At 39.6% G+C, this 24,181-nt stretch overlaps 2 protein-coding genes across 2 annotated transcripts in view; one reads left to right on the top strand and one right to left on the bottom strand.

Moving 5' to 3' along the window:
• LOC126194991 (cytochrome c oxidase assembly protein COX20, mitochondrial) overlaps positions 1–610 on the bottom strand; it is a 50,178-nt gene extending 49,568 nt beyond the window's left edge. The window contains exon 1 of the mRNA XM_049933408.1: positions 480–610. Coding sequence (XP_049789365.1) covers positions 480–509 — 30 coding nt within the window. The 5' untranslated portion in view covers positions 510–610. The remainder of the gene's footprint in view (positions 1–479) is intronic.
• A 73-nt stretch (positions 611–683) lies between these two features.
• Positions 684–24,181, top strand: part of LOC126195573 (ninein-like protein) — a 143,946-nt gene continuing 120,448 nt past the window's right edge. Inside the window, exons 1-4 of the mRNA XM_049934199.1 lie at positions 684–1,196; positions 11,056–11,222; positions 19,704–19,824; positions 23,043–23,203. Coding sequence (XP_049790156.1) covers positions 923–1,196; positions 11,056–11,222; positions 19,704–19,824; positions 23,043–23,203 — 723 coding nt within the window. The 5' untranslated portion in view covers positions 684–922. The remainder of the gene's footprint in view (positions 1,197–11,055; positions 11,223–19,703; positions 19,825–23,042; positions 23,204–24,181) is intronic.

Raw genomic sequence — 24,181 nt, 5'->3', positions numbered from 1 at the left:
AAACCCAAACTTCAATATGGGCCAGTCATCTCTCAGCTTCATTTAAATACTTTTTGGCTACCAGATGAAAATGGAACGTGTCCAGATTTGAAGCAAGATATTCTTGGACAATGGGTTCCTAGTTATATGAAGCATTGTCTTGTGAGGCATTTGGATAAATGCCTCATAAAGGAGAGCTAAGTGAGAACTCAAGACCTCACACTCATTACATTTCGACAGCAACCACTACCACCTGATAAGTATACGATAAAATCCAAGGAACAACAATTTTCCTTAATGCAGTAAGGAAATAAACATTGAACTGAACTGAATTTGTCTTTGGGCGTACAGTGTTCGTTATTTGTCCTAACAAATTTCTCTGCTACTTTTCGATACGATGGGTGCGCGCTTTCGGCTTTAGGAAATTATGATGAACTAAATAACGCAATTTAACATTTTTGCGAATAGTACCACGGTTGATTATATTTGCTGGTTTTTACCTGTTTTACCTCATCTTCTGGATCTGACATAGCTTTATAATTTTTCTGCCGGCAGTTATTTCATATTACTACCTGCAATTGTTCACTATCACCTGCTTCTCATATTGTTATAAACAAACATCGCACGTCGTTTGTCTTTTGTTCACTTTGCAAGCAGCGCAATCTGTGTTGCGTACTTCAAATAACGGGAATGGGTGTTTGACAGGAAGAGTTGATTAAAGTTGTTAAATATTTATGAATTCATATATTTTTGGATCTATTTCTTTTGTGACCAGCATAAAGTTCTAAACTGCTCTTGCTAAAAGTTTGGTTCGTTACATTTTCAAACTTCCGAGAAAAATGTCGCAGGAGAGACGTGACTTTTAGGTTAAGACAATATACGGGCTTAATCCTTTTTTCATGTGTGATGCCTTCGTTGTGAATATAACAGTCTGTGCCATGCCATGGAGGGCCGATCGCTCGATCCATACGAACAGCAATTACTTACAGTGTTTGAAAGCTGTGATGAACAAAACACAGGGAGCCTTGACAGAAAAAGTCTTGAACAACTCTGCTCCAAGTTGCAGCTTGAGGAACAAGGTCTGGAACTGATGGATTACCTTTTGGGAAATGATAAGTCCTCCAGGAGAGTGACGTTCACTGAGTTTAAAGACGGTCTCTTAACAATGTTAAGAGAAGGACAAAAGAAATGGGATTCTGGGGGTAGAGGATCCCCCGGTAATTATTAACACTCCTTTCTTTTTACTAATGTGCATGTTTCAGAAGATTGTAGAGAATTTGTGTACTAGAATGTAAGATTTCTTTTAACAACAGTAATTAACAAATGCCTCCTGTCTATGTCAGCCTCCCTTTTACCCTATAAAATATGGCTATGAATATGAAAAAATCTGATTTATTTTTTCTGCATAGTATATTCATAGCTTTATTTGGCTACGAAAAACTAATATATGATAGGGTTGTCTATGTTCTTAATAAATTGTCCATTCACTCATCTTAAACCGAAATGCATGTTTTCTCTCTTTATCCATTGCTTTGCATGTCATAATATATCAGTTGTTGCTTCTCCTCCTACTATTTGTTGTCATAAGCAGCTAAATTGACTTAAAGTAAGAATCAAGCAGGGCATAAGAAAACATTGCTAACCATATCCAAATGTTTTTAATTAACTGGTTCAAGTCACACTACAAATAGTAAGAAGCTTTTGAACAAATGGAGAGTGTGACGCTTGGAGGAAAGAGCATAGATATTTTGGTGATAAAACTATTCAAAGCAATGTGATTCAGTTGGCTAATTGTCAGTCCTGCCTCACACCATTTTAACACTATCTTATCATTCATTGTTTTCCATTTATACACAGTACTAAGTATGATATATAAAGTTTAACTTGGTCATCGTGTAATAACTTATCCGTCCATATTTTATCTGCACTCTCTTCACACTTTCAACCACCTTATTCCACCTGTTATAGGTTTTTGCTAAATTCAAAAGTTTGAGAAAGCATTTTATGGTATTCTTTCTTAATTTCTTCCCCCATCACTTTTATCCAAAATCAGACATGCTTCTCAGATCTAACTTTTCTGAAACCGAATTATCTTTCTAAATATTATTCTAAACCTGAATGTCACATTGCTGGTCCAGCTATAATTTTCTGCCAAATGTGGTCTTAATCTTATTATATTACACGGTTATCTTTTAAAAACGGATTTTACTGTTAATTAAATGAATGTTATGCCTCAAAGTTGCCGAAAACTCACAGGCACACTGTTGGACTGTGTCATGGGGTCAAATGAATGACTATATCTCCAGAAGTATTGAATTAATTACCATGAAACATTACCAATGTTCATTGGGAATATGTGCGATTATTCAAACAAAATTTCATGAAAATCTGTGGTGCTCATGTGGGAACCTCTAGACCTCTTGGCATGGAATGACCTCCCATTCTCAGAATTTTCAGTGTCCACCTATTTTTATTTCATCTCTGCTCAAATGTACTTCATCTGTTATTGTGATAGTTCACACCTGATAATGGCCTGAAGCTAGTTAATGAGTAAATAAAAATTGTTTCAAAATATTAAGAAACTGTTCAGTTTGTTTTGTTATTATTTCATTCTGCCAAACACTGATGGAGGATTTTATTAAATTTTAATTTATTCTTTTTTATCTTCTATGTCTCTTCTCTGAACTGTTCTCTGCACTTCCCAAATTAGCAGTTGATTACTGCCTCAAAGGATTTACAATATTTCTCATATTTTCTGACTTTTCCAGTTTCCGTTTCTAAATATTGCAACTCTATCTTGATACATCCATACAAAATTGAGCTATGTATTTCTGTAAGGTTATGATCAGAGTCCACAAATTACTATTGTTGTTATTGGTGTTGTTATTGTTATCCATATTAGCATTATTATATATGTAGAGCAATGACCAGACGTAGAGCAGTGACCAGACATGTAGAAATTAGAGGAAATTGCTTAATTCATATTAGCAAACACATACAGTTCGTACCTACAAAGGAAATGTTGTGTTCTGACACTGTCACAATATTGAGGTGCTTGGTGATCTTGGATGGGAAAGTGTGGTGGGGAAACAGACTGGGTGTGGAGTGAGGAATGAAAGGAATGGGAGGGGTTGGGGGGAAGTGGGTGGCAGATAATATTGGGTTAGAGTAACTTAAGAGTTTCCAGGGGCAGGTTAAGAGAATGTTAGGAAAAATCCAGAGAGAAAAAAGGGCAGATAGGAAACAGAGTATCCATGGTAAGAGAAAGAAAAGAGACGAGGAAAGTGTCAAAGTAGTGTACAAGGATGGAACAGAAAAGTAATTGGGCATTAGAGTGAGAGTAGGTGGATGTGAATAGAATGGGTTCAAGTAGTGGCGGTTGCAGAGGGAACGTAGGCGATGGATGTTAGGGAAATCAAGAAGATTTTGCAAGGGGCATTCCCACCTGTGCAACTTCCTCATGTTCTTAAATGAGGAATATCCTCTCCACAGTACTTTTCAGTGCTTCCAAGGTAGTATTCTGCTGTCCACAAAACTTACATAGTCCTCCTCCTCCTCCTCCTCCTCCTCCTCCTCCTCCTCCTCCCCCCCCCCCTTTCACTTCTCCCCCTTTTCCACCAAATGCTGATGGGCCCTGTGCCTGTGGAAGACTCATATGCAACTCCAATCCCATAGATTTGTGAACCATGTTCTGTCTGGTCATCAAATGGAGTCCTATGTAAAAACAGCCACTTCGTATATCAGCTTCTCTCTCTCTCTCTCTCTCTCTCTCTCTCTCTCTCTCTCTCTCTCATTTACATATAATTTCTTGTAAAGTAAAATAGGCATGCTTTTCTGGAAATAAATGTGTATGGGGAGAAAGGTAATGATTATTGGTTTCCTGTGATCCTCAAAACTTGGATGTATTTCCTTGTGAGGAACTAGATCACTGACAATGTGTGGATTGTTTAAGACATTTCAGATGAAAGTTATTTCTCATCTCTGTATATTAACAGTAATTTCCTAGAGTGGGGGAGGATGGAAGGGATTTTTTGTTGGGGAATGTAAAAGATCTGATGTAGATGGCCAGGTAAATGTCAGTATTTCACATATATATCGTGATGAGTATTCTCCGTTGTCCACAAGCTTCAGCACGTAAAGTTTATCATATAATTGTGTGTGTGTGAAATCTTATGGGACTTAACTGCTAAGGTTATCAGTCGCTATTATCATATAATTATTTAACTGGTTTCCTGTACCTCACCTGTTGTAGAACAAGTCATCTAGTTTAAAATATGTTTTTTTCACAGTGAGTATATAGTTATGTGCTCAACATTTACATCATTGGTCACCTTTGCTGTGAAATTATTTATTTATGCAACAGTCTCTTTACAACTTCATCTGAGTGGCCATTATCAAATGGTATACTGCAAAGTGCAAAAACTGTGTGCGTGTAATGGAACTCGCATCATCCCATGTATATACCAGTTATATAATGAAATAAAAAGTTAAATACAATCTATTGTTTATGCTGTGCTTTAGCACATTACATGTTGCCAACACATTCATATGTTGCGTATTTTAACTGTAAGAATGCACCTACATTAAGCAACAGTAAGACTATGTACTTCATGGAAATCACATAAATTAGGCATACTGTTACCATTGTTCACATATTTCACACAAATCACATCAAATCACTACTTGTGTAGTATGTTGTATATGTGACAACCGAGTAAGTGCCAGGAAATAGATTCCCATGTCATATTTTTTTTTCTATGTAAGTATTACATGTCAGTATATTTTCCTTACCAGTTATGTCAACTGTCATAGATACAGTATAAACAAGTAGCAATTTTATGTGATTCATTTAAAAGATATTACCAGCATTAACTGAATGTATGATTTGTGCTATTTTCATAATAGCCTCGCTTTCATTTTTTGTAAATGCATTCTTGCACGTCGACAGCCAAGATATGAAGATGCTTAGAACATGTAATCATGTCAGGCGTTCTTTAGCATTTGATGTGATAAAGCACAGCATAAGTAGCACTAGCATTTTATTGGGGTCGACAGAAGCGTCCGATCCCACGCGTCGGCTTTGACCCATGACGTAAGGGTGTTGTGGTGTGTGACGTCATGACAGCGCGGAGTTTGGGTTGTGAGTGTGGCGTGTTTGTAGATGTCGTCATGTTGTGGTTTGTTGTGCCCTTTGGTGATATGTTCAGGGTTTTCGTTTGTTTGGTGTAATGGGCTCAGTTTGCTGTTGCTCAGTATCGAGTATTGTTCAAGTGTGTTTGAAGTGGAATTCGTTTCAGTGAGTTAACGATTTTGTGGTTTTGTGTGAAGGTTAATTTAGTGTTGATCGCTGTACGTCGTGTGGTATTTTTATTAAATTTAATCAGTGGTTGTTTTTTGTTCAGGAATGGATATGACAGACAAGATTAACAGTGCCCATTTGAGGGCTATTATGGGGAACACCCCTTTAGATCTCATTAAGTTTTTGCATCTTTTCGGCTTAATTGCTGAGGTTGTCAAATGCTGTGTTTGCGGGGAAGAAATGAAGTTGGCTAAAGTTCCGGCCTCTCGGACCAGGGACGGTTATATGTGGTGCTGTCGGAAAGACGACATTTGGCTTTCCATATGGCGCGGTACCTGGTTCGAGAAGTCTCGGTTGGGCATGTGCGAGATTGTACTGGTTACTTATTGCTTTTGTTATAGATCCCCACACAGTTTTTGTGCGCATGAGACTGGTGTGAGTGAGAGGAGTGTGCTTGATTGGTATTCTTTTTGCCATGAAGTGTGTTCAGAGTTCATTAAGTACAGGGGTAAGCTGAGGGGGCATGGGGTTGTTGTAGAGGTGGACGAGTTGCAGTTTGGGAAAAGGAAGTATGGGAGGGGTAAGTCTCTGGTTTGTCTCTGGGTGTGGGGGACTGTTGTTCCGGGGGGTGGGTGTTCTGAATGTGTTTTTAGGGTTGTGGAAGGGAGGTCTAAGGCTGATTTAGTGGGGTTAATTGAGGAGCCGGGGTCCACAGTAGTTTCTGATGATTTTTTTTCATATAGGGGGTTGGGTGAGAGGGGATTCCATCATTTAGTAGTGAACCATAGCTTAGAGTTCAAAAATTATGAGACGGGCTTGTACCAATACAATAGAGGGGGGGGGGCAGTTAAGTCAGCTCTTGGGAGGGGGAAGAGGTGCTCTTCCAAACTTCAGTCTCATTTAGATGAGTACTGTTGGCAGAAGAGTGTCCCTGAGGGCTATTATCTGGGAGTACGCATTAGGAGTGATTTAAAATGGAATGATCACATAAAGTTGATCGTTGGTAAAGCAGATGCCAGACTGAGATTCATTGGAAGAATCCTAAGGAAATGAAGGAAATGCAATCCGAAAACAAAGGAAGTAGGTTACAGTACGCTTGTTCGCCCACTGCTTGAATACTGCTCAGCATTGTGGGATCCGTACCAGATAGGGTTGATAGAAGAGATAGAGAAGATCCTACGGAGAGCAGCGCGCTTCGTTACAGGATCATTTAGTAATCGTGAAAGCGTTACGGAGATGATAGATAAACTGCAGTGGAAGACTCTGCAGGAGAGACGCTCAGTAGCTCGGTACGGGCTTTTGTTAAAGTTTCGAGAACATACCTACACTGAAGAGTCAAGCAGTATATTGCTCCCTCCTACGTATAAGAGACCATGAGGATAAAATCAGAGAGATTAGAGCCCACACAGATGCATACCAACAATCCTTCTTTCCACAAACAATACGAGACTGGAATAGAAGGGAGAACCGATAGAGGTACTCAGGGTACCCTCCGCCACACACCGTCAGGTGGCTTGCGGAGTATGGATGTAGATGTACTGTGTTGTTCCGGTTTTCTTAAGTGCTGTGAGTAAAATGTATAGGCCGAAAGTGGTTGGTTAGGGTGGTCTGGGTAGGTGGGTGGGTGGGTGGGTGCGGCTCAGGCTGGGGTGGGTGGTTTATTTTGTGTTAGAATGTTTGTGGGGGGGGGGGGGAGGGAGTGTGTTGGTTTGTGTTTTAGTTGTGGAGGATTTATTTTGTTGAGTTGTAGTGTGTGATTGAGATTTTTTAAATTTTGCATTTGGTTTTTGTTTGTGGGTTTTTTTATTTTGGAGTGAAGATGGAGGTTGGGTTGGTTTGAGGGGGGGGGGGGGGGGAGGGATTGAGGTGTGGGTGGATCGGGTCTTTCTTTTGGTTGAGTATTTTTTCCGTGGTTTGTGTGTGTGTGTGGGGGGGGGGGGGGCTGGCGGCCACTCGCGCGTGCCTGTGTAATTGTGGTGGCCAATCTAGTTTGTGGTGCCAGAACTTTTTTGTGGTAAGTTTTTACTGTTTTGTTTTCGGTGTATGTGTTGTGTGTTGGGGTCTAGGGAAGTGTTTCATTGAAATGTGTGGCTGTGAAGGTTGGTATTGGTATTGGGAGATGTTTTTGAGTTACATAGGTCAAGGGAAGTTTTCGATCCTAACTTATGGGATTGGGAGCTGCTGTTGAGCTATATAGGTCAAGGGAATGTTCGATCCCAATGTTTGGCGGTGTATGTTGGAATTTGTATTGGGAGACGGGATTGGGAGTTGCTGTTGAGCTATATAGGTCAAGGGAAGTGTTCGATCCCAATTTTTGGGGTCGGGTGCTGCTGTAGAGCTATATAGGTCAAGGGAAGTGTCCGATTCCAGATGATATTGTGTTTAGTGGTATTTGGGGAGTTTTGTGATATCGGTTTTTTTCGTCGTTTTGCGTGGTTGTGTATGGGGGTCGGTGTTTAAATTTGTTTATATTTAGTTTGTCCCCACCCAAAAACCCCCAATTTCCTGCACTTGTCCCGTTAGTGTCATTAGGCTTTTTGTGGAACATGTGTGTGTTTGTTTTTCAATGTATTTTCGTCTTCATAATGTGTACGTAACGACTTTGTATGCGCCATATTGGAATCGTGGTTTATTGTTGTTTCCGCCATATTTGTGACGTCATGGGTCAAAGCAGACAGGCGGGATCGGATGCTTCCGTATTTCCTTTTATTGTACTATATGCTGTTTTTTGTGTTTTAATTTTATACCCTCTACAGCTCTCTCTCATAAATACCACTTGATAATAGCCGAGCAACCATAATTGCAATAGTGAGTTTTACAAATAAATAATAGTACAGTCAAAAGTAACCATGATGTAATTTCAAAGTTGTGTGTAACTGTGAACTCCAGCTGCAAAAAATGACATTATTGGCTTTTGTGTTAATGTTATTGTGCATTGTATTCAGAAATTCGTATTTAAATTAAGACCAAGCAGAAAAGCTTTAACTTTTTGTTTACTGCTTTCCTTGTCTCCTACCATCTTTAATTTACCAGGGAAACAGTTAAATAGGTTTGTTGTTGAATGCATCTCTCCCTTCTATGCAAAAGGAAGGTTGTAATTAATTGAGACTAGTTTTGTTCCTAGTATTATATTTGTAAATGCTAGTATCACTTTCAGATCATGGTAGTTTTGTGACAACAGATTTCATATCTAAGTGAAAGTATATTGAGGGTGTTGTTACTGTGTCTAGATTTTAAATAGTTGTTTACATATCCTACAATATTTTGAAATGTATGTACTGACCAAATTATCATTTTTTATTTTATGTGTATTTTATTTTGCTACACAGTTTTAATCTGTAAATGTTTCCTGGATCTGTTGGCTCAGTAAAACAACACATTTTCTCAGTCCTTGAGACTGTGTGATGGTTTATTGAATGCATGCTGTAGAAATAGTTATTAGTTGGAATTTATTTTATTTTTGAAACCATTTTTATTGTCAGTTACTACTGAGATTTGAATACCCATATTGTTCACCCTTTTTTCTATCAAAATGAACTTGTAAGTAATGGAAGCCTTTTTTATCTCTGCTTTTAAACATATAAATGTTACTTTTCTTTTAAATTTGTGATCATTTGATAAATGATAAAAAAACACAGGAAAGAATGCAGTCTCTTTTAATCATAAAGTTCTTATGTACTCTGAGGCTGTTATTACTTGTTAAGTTGTTTGAAATGTTTACTACAGAAAGACTGAGGGTGGACACAACATGTAATCGTTATTGAATGTTGTTGCAGACTGATGAAATTCTCTCTTCCTTGTATTTTCTACCACCAGTCCAGAGACCAATCTTAATTTCCAGCTAACCATGGTATTTCCATCCCACGTGAATTAATTTCAGTTCAAAAGACAAAATTAACATCATTATTTATCTGTACTGTTAAGCAGAGTGCTGATTGGCAGCACAGCTCAAGCTGTAGTTAATGGCTGCAGTGTCCAGCTGCAGGTGAGACCACAGAGGAAAGAGTGACTAGCTGCACTGGCTTCCATTGCTACATTAGCTATCAGACTGTGCAAGTAGTTAAAATTATGTGGTGGAATTCTCGTAACAAGTAGACAGTTTGATTTGGCGACATAATATAAGGTGTGTCTGAGAAGTTCGATGAATGGTCTCAGAAAATAAAGGAAAAGGGAGTTACAAACAAAACAGCTGTACTGATCTTCAGAGTCATCTCCATTAGCTATACTTCACTTCTGACATTGTTTGTAAAGCCGTTAAAACTGTCAGCAAATGCTTCTTGTGGAATCACTTGAAGCGCCATGGTCACTTATTGCTGGATATTCGCATCATTACAGGAGATGAGACCTGGTGCTACCAATACAATCCATAGCCCAATCAAGTCAGTGGCATGGCTTTCATTGTCTTCCTCACCTCCCTCAAGTAGAAGTTTGTGATGGATTGAGATTTTTTCTCAGCAAACATTTTGTGGGGGGTGGAGAACATAATGAACACTGTGGTGTCACCGTCAGACACCACACTTGCTAGGTGGTAGCCTTTAAATCGGCCGCGGTCCGCTAGTATACGTTGGACCCGCGTGTCGCCACTGTCAGTGATTGCAGACCGAGCGCCGCCACACGGCAGGTCTAGAGAGACTTCCTAGCACTCGACCCAGTTGTACAGCCGACTTTGCTAGCAATGGTCCACTGACAAATTACGCTCTCATTTGCCGAGACGATAGTTAGCATAGCCTTCAGCTACGTCATTTGCTACGACCTAGCAAGGTGCCATTATCATTTGCTATTAATCTTGTGATGCATGTACCGTCAGACCGATGTTCACCAATTATGGATTAAAGTTAAGTATTCCAGAAGCTACGTACTTATTTTACTAGTCTCAACTCCTTTAACTGTTCCAGACCTCACGCCAGCCTGCGTGAGCTTAAATGCGTGCCTTTCGGCTACCTCATAGTGGCTTGGCTGTCTTGCCAAGTCACAACAAACACAACACCATTGCCTGTTGCATGGTCTCTGGATTGATTGCTAGCACCAGGTCTCATCTCCTGTAATGATGCGGATATCCAACAATGTGTGACCATGGTGCTTCGAGTAACTTCACAAGAGGCATTTGCTGACAGTTTCCAATAGCTTTACAACCAATGTCAGAAGTGTTTTGTAGCTAATGGTGATTACTTTAAAGACCAGTAAATGTATGTTGTTTTTAACTCTTTGATTCCTTTGTTTTTAAGACCACTCACCTAACTTTTCAGATACGGTTTTTATCTGCTCATGAGTACTCGTTCCACGGTTGAAAATTATTTTCGTATGTTAGTTACATTTCATATACAGCAACACCTGGCCCAAAGTGCAACAAATGCAAAGTAGCCAGTGACAGAAAAATTTGCTGCAGATTCTTCAGATTCACTGCAAATTCTTGTATGTGGAAATGTGCTTGCATGTACTGGCTGTAGCAGTGCAACTGCACTTGGAGACAACTAACCATTCTGAGCGAGGACAGGCTGTAGTATCAAACTTGCTCCTCATTTGACCAGTATGATGTAATAATTCACAGTTCAGAGCTGCAGCATAGCTGTCATATTCAGAGGCTGCAAGCTCTGTTCTATTTGTTGAGGCTTTAAATGTTAATCACCTTTGAAGTTAGTTGATATGCCAATGATGATGAATTTTTCCTTTCACCAAATTGTCAGTTGCTGTTCACGTTGGTTGTATGTTAATTACAGATATTGCCTGCTCGTATTTCAGTATTAGTATTTTTCAGTTTTTTATTTATTATATTGCAGATCGAGAAGTGTCCCCAAAATTTGTTTTTGGACAGAAAAAATATGGACGCCGCTCTAAACCAGAAATAAAAGACAAGGATCCTCGTAATAAGGATGCTGCTGTTGATTCTGACACTGAAATTCTTATAAGTATGGATGGGGATGTCAAAGATATCATAATGGTAATGGTATGACACATAACATTTCAGTTTTTTGGCAAGTTAATTTTTCATCTGTGAATGAGCCCACAGCAATACATATTTTTTAATTAACTATTCTTCAAGATGGAAATTCCAGGATAGACACAAGAAACTGAAACAAGTAAAGTGAACCACTCATTTGCAGCTGGATGATGTACGGCACATAAACACAAGCAATAGCTCAGAAAATGATGATTTTGGAAATTTTCTGAGCTGTTCTGCTTGTTTATGCACCATCCATCAATCAGCTGCAGGTGACTCATTGCCTTTTCTCATTTTTTGTTTATCCTATACTCTGAAAAGGCGAAATACAGGACAGGTTAGAAGTAGCGACAGGAAACTTTCAAGAACATGATAACATGAAAAATAACATGAAATTGGCAGATTTACAAAATATTGCAAAAATCGGTGATTTTTAAGATTGTGTGTAATCTTAAAATAAATGAACATTTCCCTCATAACTATAGGTGATATCAGAACTTACACTGAAAGTGTCATAAAAATAGTATTGGATTTGGAAGAAAGTAACATTGGTAAAGGAAAAAAAACACAGAAAGTCAGAAAAAACAACAAATTTAACAAAAAATAACACCAAATTTGGCAAACAACCTGTGAATTTGGCTAAAAAGGTAACACTGAATTTACCAAAAAAGGTAACATGAAATCTGGCAAAAGTAACAGCAAATTTGGCAAAAAATAGCAGTGATTTGCCAAAAATAGCCGCAAATTTGCCAAAAAATAAAGCAAAAATAACCCCAAATTCAGAAAAAAATAAACAGTGTTTTGAAAAGGATAGTTGCTACTCACTATATAGTGGAGATGCTGAGTCGCAGATAAGCACAACAAAAAGACTCCAGAATGAAATTTTCACTGCAGCAGAGTGTGTGCTGATATGAAACTTCATGGCTGATTAAAACTTTCTTCCAGGAAAGCTAGTTCTGGAAGGTCTGCAGAAGAGCTTTTGTGAAGTTTGGAAGGTAGGAGGTGAGGCACTGACGGAATTAAAGCTGTGAGGAAAGGTTGTGAGTCAAGCTTGGGTAGCTCAGATGGTAGAGCACTTGCCCATGAATGACAAAGGTCCTGAGTTTGAGTCTCGGTCTGACACACAGTTCTAATCTGCCAGGAAGTTTCGTATCACCACACACTCTGCTGCAGAGTGAAAATTTTGCTCTGGTAACATCCCCCATGCTGTATCTAACCCATGTCTCCACAATATCCTTTCTTCCAGGAGTGCTAGTTCTTCAAGGTCTGCAGGAGACTTCTGTGAAGTTTGGAAGGTAGGAGGCAAGGTACTGGTGGAATTAAAGCTGTGAAGATGGGTTGTGAGTTACATGAAAGGCAAAGATCCCAAGTTGAAGTCTCGGTCTGACGCACAGTTTTAATCTGCCAGGAAATTTCTTAACAAAAAGACTGTCAGAAAATTAGCTTTCAGCCAACAAGGACTTCAACGGAGATAGAACGCATACACGCACACGCAAACACTACTCACACATGACAGCAGTCTCTGGCTGCGGAGGCCACACTGCGAGCAGCAGTGTGTGATGAGAGACGCAACTGTGTGGTAGGAGTGAGGAGGAGGCTGGGGTGGGGAGAGGTAGGGATAACAGGGTAGGTTGGGCGACAGTAAAGTGCTGCTTGTGGGAGCACACAGGGGTGAGGTGGAGAGAGGTTAGGGCAGCTAGGTGCAGTCAGGTGGTTAGACCAAGGGCGTCCGCCTACTTAGTAGCTCGGTGGCAACATGCTTGCCTCCCATGAACTGGGTCCGGATTCAATTCGCAAATGGATTGGAGATTTTCTCCCCTCGTGGACTGGGTGTTGTGTTGTCATCATCATCATTTCATCCTCATCATTTCATCCTCATCATCAGCCGAAAGTCACCCAATGTGGTGCCGATTGAAACAAGACTTGCACTTAGTAGCTGAACCCGAATGGGACATCTGGGGAGGGGGTGGGAGGGTGTTAGCGGAAAAGGAGAGAGGTTAAAAGACTGTAGGTGCATCAATGGAATAGGGGACTGTGTAGTGCTGGAATGGGAACAGGGAAGGAGCTTTTAGAGGATAAGAAAACAAAGACTAATGAAGGTTGAGACCAGAAGGGTTAGGGGAATGTAGGATATGTTGCAGGGAGAGTTATCACCTGTGCGATTCAGAAAAACTGGTGTTGTTGGGAAGGATCCAGATGGCACAGCTTGTGAAGCAGTCACCGAAATGAAGAATGTTGTGTTGGGTGGCGTGCACAGCAATGGGAAGCTCCAGCTCTTTCCTCTCCAGAGTGTGTCAGTGGCCAGTCATGCAGACAGCTTGTTAGTTATTATGCTCACATAGAATGCAGCACAATGGTTGGAGCTTAGCTTGTAGGCCAAATGACTTGGACAGGTAGCCCTGTCTTTGATGGAATAGGTGATGCTTGTGACGGCTGGAGTAGGTGATGATGGGACGATGTATGGGACAGGTCTTGCCTCTAGGTATATTTCTGGGATACGAGCCAGGAGACAAGGGATTGTGAGCAGGGATTGTGTACGGATGGACGTGCATATTGTGTAGGTTCAGTGGGCAATGGAATACCACCGTGGGAGGGGTGGGAAGGACAGTCCTCATTCCAGGGCATGACAAGAGGTACCGTATTTACTCGAATCTAAGCCGCACTCGATTCTAAGCCGCACCTGAAAAATGAGACTCGAAATCAAGGAAAAAAAAATTCCCGAATCTAAGCCGCACCTGAAATTTGAGACTCGAAATTCAAGGGGAGAGAAAAGTTTTAGGCCACACCTCCAAATCGAAACAAAGTTGGTCCATTGTAATATCAGACACAATTTAGGTCGAATGAATGACGATACAGCTACAGTAGTTTGGTTCGAGACGTAATCTTAGCAGTTAAGCTTTACCAGGTAGCCATTGCTATGTGTCAGGCGCTCCGTCCGTATTTATACGGGTACCCTTCCTTTTTCACATGCTTCGTCTGGTTTGAATTGATTGCTTATTTTTCTTTGATCTGTTAAGTGCCGTTCTCTTTGTTATACGTGTATACGTCACTCTAAGCTGAAGATGCATTACTGTACTGTGTCATGCATTGTTCGTCGCATTCTGATAATGAGTGTTTGCGGCCTGTCGCCGCTCGCGGCATGGCTTGCTTTTGTGCATGCTACAGCCGCTTTTTTTTAAAGAGGGAGAGAGAGAGGAATCGTCTCATTAGCGAAACAATGGCAAGAAACTGCTATTTGTTGTTACTTACACCGCTGCTTTCTTTGATAATGATCAACAAGAACCAAATAATAGACTGCGTTAGAGATGTTCTGAACGAGAGTTTAGCGAAAATTTTTCTCCATTTGAAAAACTTGGCAGACGCCTCTTTAGTACATTACATTCTGCACAGAAATTAGAATCATCTTGTTGTTGTTGTTGTTGTTGTGGTCTTCAGTCCTGAGACTGGTTTGATGCAGCTCTCCATGCTACTCTATCATGTGCAAGCTTCTTCATCTCCCAGTACCTACTGCAACCTACATCCTTCTGAATCTGCTTAGTGTATTCATCTCTTGGTCTCCCTCTACGATTTTTATCCTCCACACTGCCCTCCAATGCTAAATTTGTGATCCCTTGATGCCTCAGGACATGTCCTACCAACCGATCCCTTCTTCTAGTCAAGTTGTGCCACAAACTTCTCTTCTCCCCAATCCTATTCAGTACCTCCTCATTAGTTACGTGATCTACCCACCTTATCTTCAGCAATCTTCTATAGCACCACATTTCGAAAGCTTCTATTCTCTTCTTGTCCAAACTAGTTATCGTCCATGTTTCACTTCCATACATGGCTACACTCCATACAAATACTTTCAGAAACGACTTCCTGACACTTAAATCTATACTTGAAGTTAACAAATTTCTCTTCTTCAGAAACGATTTCCTTGCCATTGCCAGTCTACATTTTATATCCTCTCTACTTCGACCATCATCAGTTATTTTACTCCCTAAATAGCAAAACTCCTTTACTACTTTAAATGTCTCATTTCCTAATTTAATTCCCTCAGCATCACCAGATTTAATTTGACTACATTCCATTATCCTCGTTTTGCTTTTGTTGATGTTCATCTTATATCCTCCTTTCAAGACACTGTCCATTCCGTTCAACTGCTCTTCCAAGTCCATTGCTGTCTCTGATAGAATTACAATGTCATCGGCAAACCTCAAAGTTTTTACTTCTTCTCCATGAATTTTAATACCTACTCCGAATTTTTCTTTTGTTTCCTTTACTGCTTGCTCAATATACAGATTAAATAACATCGGGGAGAGGCTACAACCCTGTCTCACTCCTTTCCCAACCACTGCTTCCCTTTCATGCCCCTCGACTCTTTTAACTGCCATCTGGTTTCTGTACAAATTGTAAATAGCCTTCCGCTCCCTGTATTTTACCCCTGCCACCTTCAGAATTTGAAAGAGAGTATTCCAGTTAACATTGTCAAAAGCTTTCTCTAAGTCTACAAATGCTAGAAACGTAGGTTTGCCTTTTCTTAATCTAGCTTCTAAGATAAGTCGTAAGGTTAGTATTGCCTCACGTGTTCCAACATTTCTACGGAATCCAAACTGATCTTCCCCGAGGTCCGCTTCTACCAGTTTTTCCATTCTTCTGTAAAGAATTCGCGTTAGTATTTTGCAACTGTGACTTATTAAACTGATAGTTCGGTAATTTTCACATCACATCTGTCAACACCTGCTTTCTTTGGGATTGGAATTATTATATTCTTCTTGAAGTCTGAGGGTATTTCGCCTGTTTCATACATCTTGCTCACCAGATGGTAGAGTTTTGTCATGACTGGCTCTCCCAAGGCTATCAGGAGTTCTAATGGAATTTTGTCTACTTCCGGGGCTCTGTCAAACTCTTCACGCAGTATCTTATCTCCCATTTCGTCTTCATCTACATCCTCTTCCATTTCCATAATATTGTCCTCAAGTACATCGCCCTTGTATAAACCCTCTGTATACTCCTTCCACCTTTCTGCCTTCCCTTCTTTGCTTAGAACTGGGTTGCCATCTGAGCTCTTGATATTCATACAAGTGGTCCTCTTCTCTCCAAAGGTCTCTTTAATTTTCCTGTAGGCAGTATCTATCTTGCCCCTAGTGAGACAGGCCTCTACATCCTTACATTTGTCCTCTAGCCATCCCTGCTTAGCCATTTTGCACTTCCTGTCGATCTCATTTTTGAGACGTTTGTATTCCTTTTTGCCTGCTTCATTTACTGCATTTTTATATTTTCTCCTTTCATCAATTAAATTCAATATTTCTTCTGTTACCCAAGGATTTCTATTAGCCCTCGTCTTTTTACCTACTTGATCGTCTGCTGCCTTCACTACTTCATCCCTCAGAGCTACCCATTCTTCTTCTACTGTATTTCTTTCCCCCATTCCTGTCAATTGTTCCCTTATGCTCTCCCTGAAACTCTCTACAACTTCTGGTTCTTTCAGTTTATCCAGGTCCCATCCCCTTAAATTCTCACCTTTTTGCAGTTTCTTCAGTTTCAATCTGCAGTTCATAACCAATAGATTGTGGTCAGAATCCACATCTGCCCCTGGAAATGTCTTACAATTTAAAACCTGGTTCCTAAATCTCTGTCTTACCATTATATAATCTATCTGATACCTTTTAGTATCTCCAGGATTCTTCCAGGTATACAACCTTCTTTTATGATTCTTGAACCAAGTGTTAGCTATGATTAAGTTATGCTCTGTGCAAAATTCTACAAGGCGGCTTCCTCTTTCATTTCTTCCCCCCAATCCATATTCACCTATTATGTTTCCTTCTCTCCCTTTTCCTTCTGATGAATTCCAGTCACCCATGACTATTAAATTTTCGTCTCCCTTCACTACCTGAATAATTTCTTTTATCTCGTCATACATTTCATCAATTTATTCATCATCTGAAGAGCTAGTTGGCATATAAACTTGTACTACTGTAGTAGGCATGGGCTTTGTGTCTATCTTGGCCCCAATAATGCGTTCACTATGCTGTTTGTAGTAGCTAACCCGCACTCCTATTTTTTTATTCATTATTAAACCTACTCCTGCATTACCCCTATTTGATTTTGTATTTATAACCCTGTAATCACCTGACCAGAAGTCTTGTTCCTCCTGCCACCGAACTTCACTAATTCCCACTATATCTAACTTTAACCTATCCATTTTCCTTTTTAGATTTTCTAATCTACCTGCCCGATTACGGGATCTGACATTCCACGCTCCGATCCGTAGAACGCCAGTTTTTTTTCTCCTGATAACGACGTCCTCTTGAGTAGTCCCCGCCCGGAGATCCGAATGGGGGACTATTTTACTTCCGGAATATTTTACCCAAGAGGACGCCATCATCATTTAATCATACAGTAAAGCTGCATGTCCTCGGGAAAAATTACGGCTGTAGTTTCCCCTCGCTTTCAGCCGTTCGCAGTACCAGCACAGCAAGGCCGTTTTGGTTAATGTTACAAGGCCAGATCAGTCAATCATCCAGACTGTTGCCCCTGCAACTACTGAAAAGGCTGCTGCCCTTCTTCAGGAACCACATGTTTGTCTGGCCTCTCAACAGATACCCCTCCGTTGTGGTTGTACCTACGGTACGGCCATCTGTATCGCTGAGGCACGCAAGCCTCCCCACCAACGGCAAGGTCCATGGTTCATGGGGGGGGGGGGGGGAGAATCATCTTAGATTTAAAAATCTAGTCAATTGCCGTGCTTCATTTCTGACTGTATCACTACTATGCATAAGAATAATAGGAATATAAACATGATATGTATATTCTTCCGCATTTGCTGTTGTCTCACTCTAGTTTCGTAGTTTATTAGGCAGACAGAATTTAAATGAGAGAGCAGCAAACACGAAAGAATACGTGGCAAAATGTTTATATTCGTATTACTCTTATGGTGAAGAGAATACTGCATGTGATTCACAATTCATAGAAGTTCCTATTAGCAACCATCTCTTCTCACAGGTAGGAAAAAATTCAGAACGTAGAGTTGGTGATTGACAAACATCCCTAACAGTCTTGCCAGTCGGATTTTTGTAGTACGTTGAAACGCTGCAACATTCGAAGATGAACAATACGGAATTTGTATTTACTTTGATGGATAATGTATGAAAATGCAGTGGTCGAAACTCGGAGCGGAGGGTGTCTTTGTGCCTGCAAAGCATGCCTGTGTAGCGCTATATATATTCGACAGCAGAAGTTAGTTGTGGCAGCAGCTACCAATATTTTTTCAGAACTTCCGCTTACTTTGCACTCGATTCTAAGCCGCAGGTGTTTTTTCGAATTACAAAAACCGGAAAAAAAGTGCGCCTTAGATTTGAGTAAATATGGTAGTTGAAACCCTGGTGGAGAATGTGATTCAGTTGCTCCAGTCCTGGGTGGTACTGAGTCACGAGGGGACTGGTCCTCTGTGGCCCAATGGTGGGACTATGGAAGGTGGTGAGTAATTGGAGAGATAAGGTATGGGAGTCCTGTTTTTGTACAAGGTTGGGAGGGTACTTATGGTCTTTGAAGGCCTCAATGAGAGGGACTGTTCATCACTACAGATGCAATAGCCACAGGTGGCTAGGCTGTAGGGGAGGGACTTCTTGATATGGAATGGGTAGCAGTTGTCAAAGTGGAGGTATTGCTCATGGCCGGTAGGTTTGATATGGGCGGAGGTACTGATGTAGCCATCTTTGAGGTGGAGGTTAATATCGGGTTGAATAGGACCACGTGAAGTGAATGGGGGAGAAGGTGTTGAGGTTCTGGAGAAAAGTGGATAGGATGTCCTCACCCTCGATCCAGATCATGAAGTTGTCATCAGTGACTCTGAACCAGGTGAGAGATTTGGGATTCTGGGTGTTCCGGAAGGATTCCGCTAGGTGGCTCATGAGTGGGTTGGTATAGGATGGTGCCATGCGATTACCCGTAGCCGCACCCCAAATTTTTGTTGTTGTGCCTATCTGTGACCCAGCATCTCCGCTAAATGGTGAGTAGCAACTATCCTTTTCATAAAATTATTACATCCGGTCCTGGATTTTCCATTGTAATAAAAAATAAAACCTGATTTGTCTGAAAATAACTCGGATTTGGAAAAAAAGGTCCAAATTTGACAAAAAGATCCTAATTTCATAAAAAAGACTCTGAATTCAGCAAAAATAAAACCAAAAAGAGAAAAATACGAAATTGACAGAAGCAGTGAAACTGGCGAAAAATAGCACCAAATTTTGCAAAAAAAAAGCCAAATTTTGCAAAAATGTCAAAATTGCCAGAAAAACAAATTTTCCCAAAAAACTGTATGAATTTGGCAGAAAAGTTAATATCAAATTTGGCAAAAAAAGAATATCAAATTTGGCATTAAAATAAAATGATTTCTTCCTATCCCTAGTTGAAGCATAAATGTTATAATAATTTTCTTATACTTGTTTTGAAATTTTTGTATAAACAGTTTAGACCTTTGTCACACCAAAACAATGTTTACAGAGATCCTCACCCGACACGCCAGCTGCTGATGAGAGCCAGTTTCCAAGAAAACGAAAGACTAGCATTGATGATGGCAAGAGCTTTAAAAGATCAATTTCTCTTCCAGACAACAAAACTCCTGGTAAAACATTTTTTTTCTGTTTATGTGTATTACTAAAAGAAAAGGTGGCTTTGATGATGGATGCAGTTTTAAATTGTGCATTTCATTCAGAAAGAGTTACTTTGAAGACAAGTTTGGCTAAATTCTGTTTGCTATTTCTAATATGGAGAATTTTTGTTGTATAATGATATTATTCTTACAGATATATATGAATAAAGGTAGGAGGGTTTGGACAATGAAAATCAATGTTGCTCTCCATCCCCCCATCTGCCCCACCCCTTAGGTCTCGGTGATTGTAATAATGTATTTGCTATGCAAAGGAAACAGGAATGATGAAACCATAAGTCATGTAAAGGCAGATCAGATATGTGCACATGAACGCCTGTAGCAGGGCAAACGGTCCAATTGTGTCGTGCAGTTGTGAAGGTGGACATTTCAAGCCCACTTCTGCTGAATATAAATCCTCTGTGTGCGTGTTCTGATAGGTTTCTTGTGATTCACTAAATTACTACACATTTATGCTAGTATGACTCCATTAACAGGTCTGTGGATTAACTCAATGCTCCATTTCCTCCGCCTCTCTATGGGTTGGACTTAAAAATCCCTACACGAACTGAAAGGGAAATTAGAAAACACGAAGAAGAAAGTGGACATGCTATAGGGTGCAAAAGTCATTTTAAAATCTGAATCTAGGGAAACATTACCAAAAAGAAATAAATGTAATTAACAACAATATAATTCCAATACACCAATGAGTTGTGGGAAAAACTAAGAGCGTGAGCCGGCCACTGGAGGCCAGCTGTGGGAGATGTGCATGCATTGTGGACTCTCCCGTGCCTTCTGCCGGTGACACACACATATACAGTATATGTATGGAGCAGTGCTGACTGACTCTCTTTTATGTTCTTCCAGTTGTACCATTCACATCAGTGTTCTTTGTCTTGTTACATTGGGAACTGCGATAGTCTGATCTCTGTTATTGTTTAGAGGTTCATGAATAAAGCCATAGTTTTGTTACTTGGCCCAGTTTCATGTATTACTTGGTTACTACAATTGTGTTTGAGAAGTTGCATCACTAAATAAGGCTGAGATAATAGGTCCTGGCCATACTGTTGCAGAAATTGGAATATCATGTGATGATAACTCATCAATGGTTCCTTTCTTATGTAGACAGCAAGAAGCAAGGGTTTTTTTTTTTTTTTTTTTTCCACAGTGAACTGAGAATATATTTGAATCTGACAGGAGTACTGTAAAGTTTTTAATTCCACCAAACTTGACTGATGGTTGCCCCTTTGTAGATAGGGCAGGTGCTGTTTTTAGAGAAGTGTAATATAGTTTAAATTATTTAGCTAATAGACTGCTCCAGTGGCGTCTCATGAGTGCACATTTTGGATGTTCACAAACTTTTTTTTTTTCTCCTCCCTAGTTTAAGTTGGAAGTATGAAACAGCAATTGCTGTTTAACAGTTATGATTATGAACAAATTTATACAACTGCAGCCACTGCCAGTAATAGTAATAAAAATGTAACAGTGATGTCTGATCTAATTTTAATATATAGTGAGTGAATTGACATATCCGAGGAGTGTGTTACCATCTAACGGACTTTCTGCCAACTGCCAAACTGAAAGAAATGTCACACGGTAAATCCACTTTATGCTGCTTTATTATATACTATTTACACCCTATTATTGTATTAAGGAAGTTTCCCTAAGCTGAGTGGAATTAATTACGCAAGTTTCAGTCAAAGAGTTTGTAACAAAATCTAGATTTCATTTACTACTTTAACGAAACTTCAGTACTTTCTCACAATTCAATACCAGTGTTCACTTCCTACGTCAGTAAATTACTAACAGTCTATTACTTTGGCACAAAGTTCAGTCTTCCCTGTATAATAATCAAGTAAGACAAGTTCGGGTCTTTTGCTCTCTTGGCTTTACGTAATGATATACTCATGATCTACCTATTTCAAGTTTAATGATTCCTAGCAAATTGCAAATTTCCAGAAATGCATAAAACAATCTTGTCACGCCTACGTACAAGAGCACACATTGAGATACGACCTGATCCAGCAAGCGCTAGCAGCACGTTAACAATGTATGACTTTCTTTCTTCTGTATTACGCAGTGTCCTCAAAGAGTACTCACAAGGAGTATTCTTTAAGTTCACTCATTCTATTCCATGATCTATCAGTACACTACTTTGTGACCTACTATTATTTTAATTTGAAACTAATGGTTCTATTTCTTTTCTTTCCCTTTTTAAAATATTACGTCACTTTATACTGGATTTCTTTTCTATATACTTGCTACTATGCAAGAAATGCTGTTCCAGTGGGATGTGAATTTGGATCTTGGATTTGGGGGCTTTTATTGGGTTTTGAGTACTATTTTATATTTTCAATTTTGCATCCTAAGGAAGCGGCATTACACCTTGATGAGAGCCCTTCTTGGCACAAAGTAACAATGTAGATGTGATCAAACCACAGTACTGATTGTCTAGGCATGGTTGAACTACAGACAACATGCACCATATACCTCCTTCCTGACGGAGTGACTGGAACTGATCAGCTGTCGGACCCCCTCCATCTAACAGGCGCTCCTCATGCGTAGTTGCTTACATCTTTGGGCGGGTTTAGTGACCTCTAAGTGGACTTGTATTACAACCAATCGTGCCCTACATCATCCATTATATTGTAACTTCGTGGTTATGTTAATGGTTTTTAATGAAAAGTATAGGTAATAATAGCCAAATTTCCAGTCCATTTGTCTCAAAATTCTCATACTACTACAATAAGCAGGGAAACCAGGTTTCCAGCAGTGTGACGTTGCTAGCAGGAATGCTATTGTGAATGGTAAAACCATGATGCCTTCCAAATAATCCACTTTTCTGACTTTCTATTTGTGTGTGAATTGACATCACCAATACATACATCTTATAGTCTACAATATACTAATTATTGCTAAACATTGATCCTCCAGTTGAATGCATTTTTTATTTCATTATAAAATTGACCTTGCTTCACTGTGTGTCAAAATAATTTACTATTCCTGTTACTGTAGGATTTCGCTCATTCTCTTTGTAGCAGTACCACCTGGCTGAGATTGCAGACTTTTTTGTACCATTGTTGTCTCGTTCAGAAGTTGTGCAAAATTGTTGGGTCAGTTTTTCATCACTAAAGATATTAAGATTGTTATAATTTGTGTCTTCTTTTTTTTTTACTGAAGCAATAACTTTTCAGGTGTAAGTGATGATAGTGCTCCACCAAGCTTGGATAGTTCTGAAGAAGAGGTCTTAAGGACAACGTGTGATTCTCTCGGAGTAGGTCGTAATGGTTACCTCAACAGGCAAGAGCTGGCACTTGTTTGTCAACGGATTGGACTGGATTCTGTTGCTGATGAGGTTAGTTTGTATTGATATTTCATTTATGTTAATAAAGAATAGGTATTTTGAAAACCAATCCAAATGGAAGTGCAGATAGGAGAAATATATTCATACTACCTTAGCAGGCAGTCAGAATATACATGGGTCCACAGAAAGACATTGCAATAATTTGATAATTTCGGGTGTGAAAAATGCAATTAATGAATGAAAATAAAGGTATAAGCATCCATTGTTTGAGAGAAAAGAGGTTGTAATGGACAGCTCACTGGAAGCACAACAGAAGTATCAAATGAAGTATGGAGAAAAGTGTGTATTAATAAACTATAGATAGTAGCTGCTAACACTGATAAACAGAGTAAGAAAGTTAGTTTCTCATGAGAAAAATTAAAGAAAATTGTAATATTTGTTGACAATAATAAAGTTTGTTACTTGGTAGCTGCATGGATGACTGTTAGACTCCAAATCCAAATTTTTGAATTCCAATATGGCAGGTATGTTGACTTTCACCTTTTATAGTAATTTTAGTCTGTGGGAACAAAAAGAAAAGTTGTGCCATGATTCATATTCCTTGTTAAAGTCTAAGTCTCCAAATAACTGACAGAATGTGCAAGTTCACACTGAAGAAACAGTCTTTGTAAAATACTGTGATGTTCGAATCGCTCGTCAGGTTGATATGCAGCATGTAATTATTATTGAAGACAGGAACTTGGCTTTTAAGATTTTGGCACATTTTACAAGTAATATTATGAGCAAACCTAAGATTCCAAAGTGAGACAGGCAGAGAAAATTGTAGGATGAATTGGCAATCAAACCTTAGTCTTGTAGCCGTTAACTGAAGCCACTAAGCCACATGAAATGACACAAGAACTATGGAAAACTTCAGGGAAAGGTTTTGTCAGTGTGTCAGTAATGGAGGATGCCATTTGCTGGATGTGTTTTTTAAAACCAACTAATGTAAAATGGTATAGTATTCGTTGTTCACCAATAAAAGTGTGT

This window comes from Schistocerca nitens, chromosome 7 (assembly GCF_023898315.1).
Source record: "Schistocerca nitens isolate TAMUIC-IGC-003100 chromosome 7, iqSchNite1.1, whole genome shotgun sequence".
Taxonomy (NCBI): Eukaryota; Metazoa; Arthropoda; class Insecta; order Orthoptera; family Acrididae; genus Schistocerca; species Schistocerca nitens.
The sequence above is the reverse complement of the archived record's forward strand: the minus strand, read 5'-3'. Positions and strand labels throughout refer to the sequence as shown.